General features: G+C 35.6%; 1 protein-coding gene across 1 annotated transcript in view; it reads left to right on the top strand.

The window, feature by feature from the left end:
* Positions 1 to 11,835, top strand: part of SIAH3 (siah E3 ubiquitin protein ligase family member 3) — a 180,157-nt gene extending 168,322 nt beyond the window's left edge. The window contains exon 2 of the mRNA XM_053704943.1: positions 11,122 to 11,835. Within this exon, the coding sequence (XP_053560918.1) occupies positions 11,122 to 11,712 (591 nt within the window). The 3' untranslated portion in view covers positions 11,713 to 11,835. The remainder of the gene's footprint in view (positions 1 to 11,121) is intronic.
* The last annotated feature ends 1,913 nt before the right edge of the window (positions 11,836 to 13,748 follow it).

Genomic DNA, 13,748 nt, shown 5'->3' with positions numbered 1-13,748 from the left:
GCTGTGCTTGTTGGCGCCGACTATTTGCATTATACAGCTGACCGCTCAAGTCCGCTGTTTACATTGAACTCACAACCTGAGGAGCATGAGCGGCTGTCCCCCTGCGGTGTACCCCAGTACCAGAGACATGATCTGCATCACTGTTATTCTCCTGCATATAAGAGACTTAGGCAGGGGATAGGTTGAACCTTGGGTCTAGGGCTGTAACGCTGTGTTGCAACCAGCATGTTCTGCATAATCTTGCTTGTTAGTACGTTAGTATCATTATCCAAGTTATGCAAGATGATACTTTATGAAGGCTTGTAAAAGTCGGATATGTATGTACAGTATGTGATTAAGCTGGTTCATTGCCAATTATGTACCGAGAATATTTGAATATTATATAAGCTAGTTATATGCTCCTCCAAAAAACTGAGTATATATGTTTTTGTATGTAAATCCCTTAAAGTGTCATTATATACTGAGCTCTGAATCTTATAGCTCTTAAGGGGTTACTCTCTGTCTGTGCTCTTTAGGAGCAGCTATTTAGCTAGTGTAATATAAACATGTGAGTAAATGTCTTGTAAATGTTGTTTGAGACTATAACTGGGAGACCATGTATACAGAATCACACTTGCTGCTCCTGATATGCGAATAGATACCCACTGATCCCAGTACCCTTAGAGCTTCTATTAGGGATCACTTGTTAATTATTTGTCCTACATCCGTCCCCCTCTTTCCCTCTTCTCCCCCCTCTTCCTCTCTTTTCCCCCCCTTCCCCCCTCTCCTTCCCTTCTCCCCCTCCCTCTCTCCCCCCCTCTCCCCCCCCCCCTTTCGCTCTTCCCCCTCTCTCTCCCTTTTTCGCTCTCTCCCTCTCTCTCCCCCCCCCTCTCCCACCCTATCCCACCTCTCCCTCTTTATCCCTCCCTCTTCCAAGTATGTGGTAAGGGATAAACACCTTATCCTCCACATTCCTATTTGGCAGAGTTGTGTAGTCTCTGCCCTGCCCGCGGAGCCTTGTTTGAGTATGTCCCGATTTGATTGTAAAAATGGCTCTTCGGGAATTTACTATGATGTTACTCTGTGTTCAATATTTCTAGACTCTTTTTCATTTTCATTTTAGTATAAGAGCTTCCTCACTTATGTACCTAATGTATGTGATAGCACTACTGGCGCGTTGCAATAGGTCCAGAGATTGTATATTTCTTACTTGATTATCAGTCCTTTTGAACCTACAACTTTTAGATTCACACTCTCATTGACCTCCTGGTAGCTGTTTTAATGCGAATAGTTATACGCTGGCACCTATTAAGGTTCCAGTTTAATCATGCAACACTCCCTGTAGCTTATTTCCCTGAAGTAGTGTGAGATACTTGCATTTATATTGTTAATTTTAATTTTCTTCTTTCATCTCCTTCAATTTTATTGTTAGTTTTCTGGACCTAACCATGGTCCCAGCGTCTATAGGAAGGAGGATATAAAGTGTAGGCCTTATTTAGGCCTGTACTAACTAAATGCCCTCTGAGTAGTACATTTATCTTAATGAGGTCCAAAAGTGGCCTCGGCTACCATTGAGGGAAAAGGGGGTGCTTTGAGGTTTGCTCTGCCATTTTATGTATATCCCAATCTACGAGTCTTCTATGTCTGTTATAATAAGGGATCTATTCCTAAATTTTGTTATTAAGCATCTGTTTATGTTCACGAAACCTATCTTGTCATATACTATGTGCCATATGTTTGTCTGAGCAAACTGATTCTTGTCTGTTATTGTTATTCCCTCAATAAAAAAAATATATTTAAAAAAAAAAAAAAAAAAAAATTAAATTAAAGGGACACTGAACCCACATTTTTACTTTCGTGATTCAGATAGAGCATGCAATTTGAAGCAACTTTCTAATTTTCTCCTATTATCATTTTTTCTTCGTTCTCTGGCTATCTTTATTTGAAATAGAAGGCATCTAAGCCTTTTTTTGGTTCAGTACTCTGGGCAGCACTTTTTTTATTGGTGGATGAATTTATCCACCAATCAGCAAGAACAACCCAGGTTGTTCACCAAAAATGGGCCGGCATTTAAACTACATTCTTGCATTTTAAATTAAGATACCAAGAGAATGAAGAAAATTTGATAATAGGAGTAAATTAGAAAGTTGCTTAAAATGTCATGCTCTATCTGAATCACATAAAGAAAATATTTGGGTTCAATGTCTCTTTAACTAAATGGCTCTGAAAAGAGCCTTTGAGTCTCACAAAAAAATTACTAAAAAAAATGAACCCCTAAAAAATGCACAGAGCAAAAAAGTGCTGTTGTACAAAAGACAGTGATTTATAGTGATCACTGGCAAGCTAGGGGTTAATGGCTCTGAAAAGGGCCTTTGGGTCTCACAATGTTTTACAAAAATTAATTTACACTAGCTAAATGGCTCTGAAAAGCCTTATTTTACCACTCTTATTTAAACTGCCCCAGCTAGTGCCAAAATTATGGACGTACCAGATCTGTAATATTTGCCGACTGCGGCAATGAGCGCATGCATGCTCTGTAGTGTATTTACAAGTTTATTGTAGGCGGGTTCTATAATATTTTCCTACTGCAGCAGTGAGTGTATGCTTGCACAACTGTGTTTGCAAGTTTTTTGTAGGCGTGGCCGTTGGTAGGGAAATGTAATGCAGTAGAAAATATTACAGAACACCGGCTCGTAAGCTTACATTCCTGCTTTTTAAAATAAAGATACCAAGGGAAAGTATAAAAATTGGTAATATGAGTAAATTAGAAAGTTGCTTAAAGGGACAGTTTACACCTTAGTCATCTTAAGTCGTACCTTAGATTAAGCTGCAAATAGTATCCTTCACCCCTTTCTATATAATGCAGCAGGAACAGAAAAACAGTTATTTTGAAATGAATATTGTTTCTGGCCAGTTTGAAATGGCTGCCTAGCTCCACCCACCGATGACATCTCGATCTGGGCTGCATCTATGCACTCTGCTGAATAGCATTGACAGTCTGTTGAATCCAACTAGTGAGCCTTTTGCGATTGGAAGCAATATGCAGCCCAGATCGTCATGTCATCAGTGGGTGGAGCTTGGCAGTCATTTTAAACTGGACAGAAATAATATTAATTTTAAAATAACTGTTTTACCGTTCCTGCTGCATGATATAGAAAGGGGCGCAAGAGGCTATTTGCAGCTTAATCTAAGGGAAGACTTTAAGATGACTAAGATGCAATATTTATATTTTATAAAGTGTATAACTATGTATTTAATGAAAATATGTCACATTCCAATGTTCTGCACATAAGGGAAAAAATATGTATTTATAAATAGATATTCCTATATATATATATATATATATATATATATATATATATATATATATATATTACCTAAAACTATCATATATATAGAGAAATATGTATTTATGAATAAATAGAACATATTTGTCTATGTTAAAAACATGGGAATGTGAAATATTCATATTTCATGTTGGGTTAGCGTACTTGAGAAAACGCGATCAGGTTTGCACACCAGTAAGGGTGTTTTTTTTCTACTTTTCACACTTCATTGAAGTCTATGGGGGGAATAAATTAACACAGTCTCGATATTCGAAGTTCAGCTTTTTGCATGCATCAGGTTAGCACTCGTGTGAAAACTTTCAACTATTGATACGCGCGATACCAGATGCGTGCAAAAAGCCTCCGTCTAGAGAAGTTAATGCACGAGCGGGAGCACAAAGTGCAAAGTACTGCTCCACTCGTAATCTAGCCCATAGTAAGGTGCATGAGCAAATAATCATACAAAACAGGTGCTAATAATAATCATTTTAATATGTAGGTTTAAACACAACCATTAACTGAAGCAGAAACAGTTGTATGCAATAAGGTTGCTGAAGACAGTTTAATGTCAAAAGTTATATACTGAGTATAGGAACAAGACACAAGGTAGTTATACTGCATCAGCAGACATTTCAAGGCAGAGGGGGGTTTACAGGAGTGCTGTTGTGAAGAAGTACAAAGTCTGTAGACACAGTAGTCAGCCAAGGAAATGTATTGTAGCAGAATAAAGATACATCATGCTTACTTCCCCTTGCTATCAGAGAATGTCCAGCAGTGCCATCAGTTCATAATTGGCAGAAACCAGTGGGACCCTAGTACACCCATCTACTGTCTGGAGAAGACTGGCAAGAAGTGGTCTTCATGTAAGACTTGCGGCCAAAAAGCCACATCTCCAACATAGAAACGAGGCCAAGTAACTAAACTATGCAAGAAACACAGGGACTGGGGTGCAGAAAAATAGCAACAGGTGCTCTGAATTGATGAGCCAAACTTTTAAAAATTGTACGTCAACAACATAGTATTATATATATATGATTTAAAAGATTTAAAGTGACCATTTCCTACATGCCTTTACAGTTCTATTTTCTTTTGCTTTAATACCCAAGTACAGAACAACTGCTTTCATTTTTAATTTCATTTGTTAATTTTTTATGGTCCAACAATCCTACCAATAACAGACTACCTACCTCATTCCAGGTTATTTTAATGTCATCAATGTAGAACAAGACACCAGATAGGGGTAAGTAGGATTGAAAAATAAGTAGGAATAAGTAGTAGAAGATGAGGTCCTCCATGTATGCCCCTGGCAACCCAAAATTCTAGTGAAGATTCTCATACAATAGACTTGCACTTTAGTGTACTAATTTGGGAGCAACTTTGGGAATTAATTGAGAGCAATTCATATTCAGATTTATTTGGCTGATTTTTGCATTTTGTTTTGTGTAGAGGGGGCTCATATTTGAACCTTGCCTAAGACCTCACTAACTAAAGAGCCGCCTCATTTCATTTTTTTATATTTATTTGCATCTTTGTGCTGATTGACGTCCACTTCAAAAATTTATGGAGGGGAACAACCATTTTGCAAATCGTTACCCTATCAACAATAACTTTATTTCTCTTTGCTAAAGGTTAATGAATTATGCTGAAGCCATTATCTGATATCATTCTCTAAATGACAATGTTCAGTCCCCATCATTTCTCTATCTAATGTATTTGAGTTAGCATTTCTAAATCTAATTTTCAACATAACTTTATTTATTTATTTTCAAAATATTCCCGTTAATAGCAACATTCATAGTCATGCAGTGCTTATGTACCTTGACTTGCTCTAAGAGGTTTAGTAGGATGCAAGAGAAAGTTCATTATTTTTAATTAGTGTAATTGCTAATGTTACATTAAGAGTTTGGTTAGTGTAAGTAATTACAACGGATGCACTAGATGTGAGAATTGGCATTCATAGTATGACATTATTAAAATTTCAGAGATGAAAGTGTCTCTGGTGGTTTACAGCTCCTGCATTGTTTACCCAAGTATGTTAAATTAATCATTCCTTCCAATACCCACAGAGCAGGCAAAGAATAATTATATTTCAGCAAGATTTACTTATTTATTTATTTATTTTAATCTGGGGGAAAAACTGAAATGATTCTAGTTTATTTGGTATTTATATGGATATTTATTATAGGCAGTAACTATAGATAGACTTTAATTATATTTGAATAAATATTTTTATTCATGAAAAGGGCCATGCTCTAATATCTGCAGTGAAATTATACACATCATTTTAGAATGAAACCACAATGTAGCCTGCATCATTTTGGCCAGACTAGATTGACTTGTTTGGCTCAGAATTAGGGTCAGAGTTAGGTTAGGGGATATATATATATATATATATATATATATATATATATATATATATAATTCTAAAGTGAAGCTTTTAGTTAATTACTTTGTAATTGCAGCCTTCTGTTTAGGTCAAGTGGTTATATTAAGTGTAGTGAATGTTGAAATGTCTGTTTCTGAAGATGCTTGGTGAATGCACTTTCCTTGTAAGCCATGGTTTACTAACTGGTGAAGTAAACATGATAATGCATTATTGGCACTGCAGGATACTTGTTTGTATATCATCCAAGTTGGATATTAGCTAAATGTAAGATGTTATATCACTTAGATTTCATATTGAAATCTATTCTTCCTATTATTATTACTATAATCTATTTTTCAAGTGCCAACAGATTTTGCATCATTATATGCAAAGATGACATTTAGAAGAAGGAATTGGGTAGCAAGTCCAGCTAAGAGTACCTAACTATTGTAGATCATCTTAAATAAAGGTGATCTACAGAACAGCTGTGTTCATAGGCTTACATGCTAAGGGGATGATAAAGAAGGAGAGGAACTGAGGTAAGAAAAAGTTAGCCTAGGTGGTATGCATCTCTGAACAGTAGACTCTTTAAGGAGCTCTTGAATCTTTGAAAACTAGGGGAGAGTCTTGTGATCTTGTGATTGAGGTAGAGTTCTATAAGATTGGGACCATTTTGGAGAAGTCTTGTAGGTGGGATTGTGAGGAGTTAACAAAAAGGAGGATATAATGTAGTCATGAGCAGAGTGAAGGGGAAAGGAGGGAGAGTATCTGAAGACAAAGTCAGAGATATAGGGGAACTGTGTTATTGAGGGCCTTGAATATTAGGGTCAGAATTTTGTATTTTATTCTGGAGGCAAGAGGAAACCAAGGAAGGGATTGGCAGAGAGGCACAGCAGATGAGGAGCAATGTTTAAGGAAAATCAGCCTGGCAGAGGCATTCATAATAAATTGTAAAGGAGAAAGACAGCAACTAGGTAGGCCAGAGAGGATGGAGTTGTAATAGTCCAGATGAGAAATGATGAGAGAGTGGATTAAAATTTTAGTTGGGACTTGTGTAAGGAAGTGGTAAATTTAGGAGATGTCTTTAAGATGGAAACACAAGGAATTGGCAAAAGACTGGATGTCAAGAGAGAATGAAAGATCTAAGTCAAGTTGGGGTAATGATGTTATAATTGATCATTATAGAAAGTTAGGGGGGTTGGTGAGGATTTTGGAAGAAGACATCTATGGTAAATGCCTTTGTACAAGACTTACAGAAGGAAACTTACCTTTACCTTTATTAAAGATGTGTTTTTAGCTCAACTATTAGTCAAGTTACTGGCAGAACATATTGTTACACGGTTAAACCAGTTAAAATGCTGTTTCCCTCCACAAACTGCGATAGATGTTTGTAAATTCCTTATAGAAATTTAAAGGGACATGATACCCCAACTTTTTATTTCATAATTCAGATAGAGAACAAACAACTTTACAAATTACTTATATTATCTAATCTGCTTCATTCTCTTGGAATGCTTTGTTGAAGAAACTGCAATGCACATGGATGAGGCAATAACATGAGGCATATATGTGCAACCACCAATCAGCAGCTTCTGAGCCTACCTAGGTATTTCAGCAAAGGAGTAAAAGAGAACAAAACAAATTAGACAATAGAAGCAAATTGGAAAGTTTTTAAAATTGCATACTCGGAATCATGAAATAATTTTTTTTTTCTTTCATGATTCGGATAGAGAATGCATTTTTAAGCAACTTTCTAATTTACTCATATTATCATGTTTTCTTTGCTCGCTTGGTATCTTTATTTGAAAAGCAGGGATTAAATCTTAGGAGCTGGCCCATTTTAGTTTCAGCACCTAGGTACTGCTTGCTGATTGGTGGTTAAATGTATTGCTTGTGTTGTAACTTCTGTTCTGTGTACGTGGATGGTGCTATGTATATTAGCATGCATATACAAAATATGTAATTGTATATGTGACCTATTTTTAACACACAACAGTATAGATCAGTGTGTTCTTAGAAGTCATTTAAACCTGCTAAACCTTTATTCTCTATCTTTTTTGGAGCAAATAAAATAATTGAATAATGACCTCAATACAAGGGACTTGGTAAGGTCCTTTTAGATTTTCTTACAAAAGGCTTGTTGGATTAATATTACTATAGAATGTTATTATTATCAGGGATAGGCAAGGTGTCCGTACACGGACACTGGTGTCCGTGACTAGCCCTTGCAGTGTCCGCCACAACCTTAGTATATCTTTTCTTTCTGATTAAATAATAGGAATAAAAAAAATATGTAGTGTAAATAAAGCTAGTGGCTTGTCAAGAGACTTCTAGCAATATTGGGTGATAAGTTATGAAATAAATAAAGCCTGAGTGAAATACTAACACCCAGCTCTATACAAAGACACAGTAGTGACACTGGCACATGCATATAGCTAGACAAGGGCTGGTTATAGGGTCAGTGGTATCTGCATCAGTATAATAACACCCAGCGCTATATAATGACGCAGTAATGACATTGGCACATGGGTATAGTCAGAGGAGAGCTGGTTATAGAATCAGTGGTATCTGCATCAGTATAATAACACCCAGCACTATATAATGGCACAGTAGTGACACTGGCACATGGGTATAGCCAGAGGAGGGTTGATTATAGGATCAGTGGTATCTGCATCAGTATAATAACACCAGGCACTATATGACACAGTAGTGACACTGGCTCATGGGTATAGCCAGAGGATGGCTGGTTATAGGGTCAGTGGTATCTGCATCAGTATAACAACCAGCACTATATAATGACACAGTAGTGACACTGGCTCCTGGGTATAGCCAGAGGAGGGATGGTTATAGGATCAGTGGTATCTGCATCAGTATAATAACACCCAGCGCTTAATAATGACACAGTAGTGATACTGGCACATGGGTATAGCAAGAGGAGGGCTGGTTATAGGATCAGTGGTATCTGCATCAGTATAACACCCAGAACTAAATAATAACACAGTAGTGATACTGGCTCATGGGTATAGCCAGAGGAGGGCTGGCTATAGGATCAGTTGTATCTGCATCAGTATAATAACACCCAGCACTATATGACACAGTAGTGACACTGGCTCATGGGTATAGCCAGAGGAGGGCTGGTTATAGGGTCAGTGGTATCTGCATCAGTATAATAACACCCAGCACTATATAATGACACAGTAGTGATACTGGCACATGGGTATAGCCAGAGGAGGGCTGGTTATAGGATCAGTGGTATCTGCATCATTATAATAACACCCAGCACTATATGACACAGTAGTGACACTGGCTCATGGGTATAGCCAGAGGAGGGCTGGTTATAGGATCAGTGGTATCTGCATCAGTATAACAACCAGCACAATATAATGACACAGTAGTGACACTGGCTCATGGGTATAGCCAGAGGAGGGCTGGTTATAGGATCAGTGGTATCTGCATCAATATAACACCAAGCACTATAAAATAATGTTTTTAATTTTTGTCTGTGCCTATCCCTGATTATTATTATATCTCAGGTGCCAAGTCTCCTGCTATGTAACCTAATGTTGCCTTAACGCTGTTATGCTGAGCATTATTTATTTATTTATTTATTTATTTATTTATTTATTTATGTATTCCAGTGCCTTTGCTAAAAGTAGCTATTATTTCATGGTTACTGAGTGCACCTCTTAACTGCAGTACACTTTATGGAGAAAAATGCACTTTTGCTAATATTAATATAGGGTATTAGGCATAATCAGATTTGAGGGGAATATCAATGGGATGATAAAGGTTAAGTTTCAGATTAAATGTAAGTATTGCAGAGTTATAGGTCAGTATATATGAGTTGTACAAGTATGTAAATAATTCAGTCAGGATTTATTGCAATATATTGCATCTCACCTGCTGAGAGAACTCCAGACAGTAATGCTACCAAGCAATAAAGTTTGGTTTTGGTAATGACAAAAAGCTAACAGCAAAGTTTAATTATATACTGCTCTCTTCTTTACCATTATATTTTGGCATTTTTGGAGGTGCCAACTGTATTTAGTATGTAATAACCAAAATTCAGAAGTGTACATCACAACGTTTGTGTAACATACTCATCTATTATGAGTAACATAACATAATATAGTATCTTTAGGTAATGATTCAATCAAGCTTCAATTGTTTTTAGCTATTTAACAAAATAAACTGATAGTTCTATTTGGTCGTATTGTTATATCTTTGAAGCTGCCTTTATGCCCTGCATATAAAAAAGTATCAATAATAATTTATTTATTTATTTATGTATTCCAGTGCCTTTGCTAAAAGTAGCTATTATTTCATGGTTACTGAGTGCACCTCTTAACTGCAGTACACTTTATGGAGAAAAATGCACTTTTGCTAATATTAATATAGGGTATTAGGCATAATCAGATTTGAGGGGAATATCAATGGGATGATAAAGGTTAAGTTGCAGATTAAATGTAAGTATTGCAGAGTTATAGGTCAGTATATATGAGTTGTACAAGTATGTAAATAATTCAGTCAGGATTTATTGCAATAGATTGCGTCTCACCTGCTGAGAGAACTCCAGACAGTAATGCTACCAAGCAATAAAGTTTGGTTTTGGTAATGACAAAAAGCTAACAGCAAAGTTTAATTATATACTGCTCTCTTCTTTACCATTATATTTTGGCATTTTTGGAGGTGCCAACTGTATTTAGTATGTAATAACCAAAATTCAGAAGTGTACATCACAACGTTTGTGTAACATACTCATCTATTATGAGTAACATAACATAATATAGTATCTTTAGGTAATGATTCAATCAAGCTTCAATTGTTTTTAGCTATTTAACAAAATAAACTGATAGTTCTATTTGGTCGTATTGTTATATCTTTGAAGCTGCCTTTATGCCCTGCATATAAAAAAGTATCAATAATAATTAATTGATAAAGCTCCCACAACTTCATTGGCTAATAGGGACAAGCCTCCACAAACCTCATAAGAAAAAGTGAGTTTAGCAGAATTCCAATAAAAAAAAAAAATAAAAAAAAAATATGGATTTAACCTTTATATTTTAATTTTTCATAGAAAATAAATTATTTGACTTTGTTAAAGTTAAATTTAAATTATAATAAAAGTAAAAGTATGTAATTGCTTCATTTATTTCCATAATTTATGTATATTTTGACTGCTCAACATCACTGAAAGTAAAATGGCAAGTACAGATTTCCTGCCATTTTCAAATTTCTATGTCCAGGATTAGTTGGACAGAGTGTAAATATTTTACCATTTTAGGAAAAATAGAGTTTTGATTTATCTATGCTGTGAAATGGGCTACAGATATGTACATAATTTTATGTAAACACATTTTTTTTAATCTTTAAACTGCTTTTAAATGCTTTAAGAAAGCTTTATACACATAATTTTTCTAAAATATTTTATATATATTTTTTTCATTTCAGAATGGTTCAGAACAAAGTGCCACCCCTGAGGAATCCTCTCAAAGAACATCAACTCAACATCATCATGATGAAATGGTGTATGACCCACAGCTGACTTTTTGCACTTGCCCTTTGTATACATGCAGATGGGAGGGACATTTGGAAGTTGTGGTTTCTCATTTAACAAAAAACCATAAAATCAGTATACTGCAAGGGACAGAAGTTGTCTTTCTTGCAACTGACATGGACCTTCCAGCACCAGTAGATTGGATAATCACACATTCTTGCCTAGGCCACCACTTTTTGTTGGTGCTAAGAAAGGAAGAAAAATATCAAGGCTACCCACAGTTTTTCGCTAGCATGATGCTGATTGGCACGCCAGCACAGGCAGAGAATTTTAACTATAAGCTTGAACTAAGTAGAAACCGTCGAAGATTGACGTGGGAATCCACCCCTCGTTCTGTTTTAGACTGTGTTGACTCTGTAATGACAGATGGAGATTGCCTTGTGCTTAACGCTTCAGTAGCTCAGCTCTTTTCTGATAATGGAAGTCTGGCTATTGGAATTGCAATAACTGCAAGTCGATTTTGTGCTGGGGAATCTGAAATGTAAAGATTATAATGTGTTACAATGAAAGAATACAAGCTAATGGGCTTTTACTATGATTAGTCTTGAGTCACATCAGTCGCTTGTACATAGAGGTGGGGGCATTCTGTTAAAAAAAAAAAAAAAAGAAAAGGGAAAAAAATGTGTTTGAAGTTCCCTTTAACTGCATTTAGTTTTAGTTTCCATGACAACTTTTTTATGATGTGAATCAAAGGAACTAATGAAAAACTGATTTTCACATTAATAGAAATGGATGTTATTATAACTTTCAGAATTTTAAGTACTGCAATTCTTTTCATACCATGTATGTACAATATGTATATAAACATATTGCTGTTTTTGTATGCTAAATTTGCCAAAGTAAAAAAGGCTTTTTTTCAGAACTTATGTTTCATTGCTGTTCTTCACTTTACTTTATCCCTAAATGTGTGTGCCAGATACCATCATTCTGATTCTTATATAGCTCTAGTCTAAAGGACATAATTTAGAATTTGTAATACAAATGAAGCATTATAAAGGAAATTTAGTGCAGTACAGTCTTCTACTTAAATTCTCATTGTAAAGTCAAATACAATAATTTATCTTTAGATTATTTAATGAACAGTGATTAACATGAAAATCATAGCAAATAAATACTCTCATGATGCAGTATATCTAATGAAATGGATTTTGATATGTTTGTGTTGCTGAGAACAGACTGTTTAGTTTTCCATCTTGTAGAGCTGATGAAATCCCACTATATATTTATAACAAATTATGCAGTTGAAGTGATTTAAAGGTCCTGCCTATAATGACTGCTTTAGAAGAAAAAGACAGACTTTAAGCTCACTGAGATCCCTTCTTAGCTGGAGTTACTTTATGTTGTTTGTTGGCCAGTGGTCACAAAGATGTTCTACATTCCCTTAAAAGTCTGTTTCTTGAGATAGGTCTGCAATGCTGCATCATATACAGAGACAGACAGACAGATAGATAGATAGATAGATAGATAGACAGACAGACAGAAAGATAATACTAGATAGATAAGATAGATATAGATAGAGATAGATAGATAGAGATAGATAGATAGATAGATAGATAGATAGATATTTCACTCTCATATTGCATTCTTAGGAGTAATTTTTAAAATCTCTGTTACCAAGATGAACAAGAACAACATGAATCCTTAAGCAACTACACTACTTATAGCGAAGAATAGGCTAACATTTTCCACTATTCTATGAGTTCCACTCAAGTAGGAAATGTAGATTTTCCTATATATTTACAATTTTAAGATATACTGTATAGTATAAAATTGAACTTCTTTCCACTTAATGCAGAGTAGTTAAGAGACCAGATTCAGCTAGAATATGCCATTAAAAAAATAATATCAAACACTTCCCAGTTTATTCCATTAACAAGTTGAACTCTTTTTTTCTTCAAAGATTTGAGGTCTCAGGTGCTAGAAAAAGAAAAGGATTCCAAAGGGCATTAACATAGAGATATATACATACACATATCATATGTATATGTATCTATTTATTTTTATTATGATTATACATAATTTATGAAGCGCCAACATATTCCACAGCGCTGTCCATGGATACAATTCATTTGAATAAAACAATGATATAAAACTTGTAAGAGACAGAACAAAATTTCCAAACACATACAGGAGGAATTGAGGGCCCTATTCCTGTGGGAACTTACAATCTAGAAGGGCAGGAGGTTGAGAAACAGGAGATGAGGACTGCAAGATTGAGAAATATGTTAATACAGAGTTAGATGAGGGAAATGTTAGGTAAGTGAAATTAATTTATTATTGAGGTTGGCGGTTGGCTTCTCTGAACAGAAAAGTCTTCAGGGAGCATTTAAAGGAAGACAGATTAGGGCAAAGCCTGACAGCACGAGGGAGAGTGTTCCAGAGGGTAGGTGCTGCACGACAGAAGTCCTGCAGTCTAGCATGAGAGGAGGTTAGAGCTTTGTATGCAAGGGTGAGAATTTTGCATTTAATTCTGCTGTGAATGGGGAGCCAATAAAGGGACTTGCAGAGAGGTGCAGCAGAT

The sequence above is a fragment of the Bombina bombina genome, chromosome 3 (assembly GCF_027579735.1).
Source record: "Bombina bombina isolate aBomBom1 chromosome 3, aBomBom1.pri, whole genome shotgun sequence".
Taxonomy (NCBI): Eukaryota; Metazoa; Chordata; class Amphibia; order Anura; family Bombinatoridae; genus Bombina; species Bombina bombina.
The sequence above is the reverse complement of the archived record's forward strand: the minus strand, read 5'-3'. Positions and strand labels throughout refer to the sequence as shown.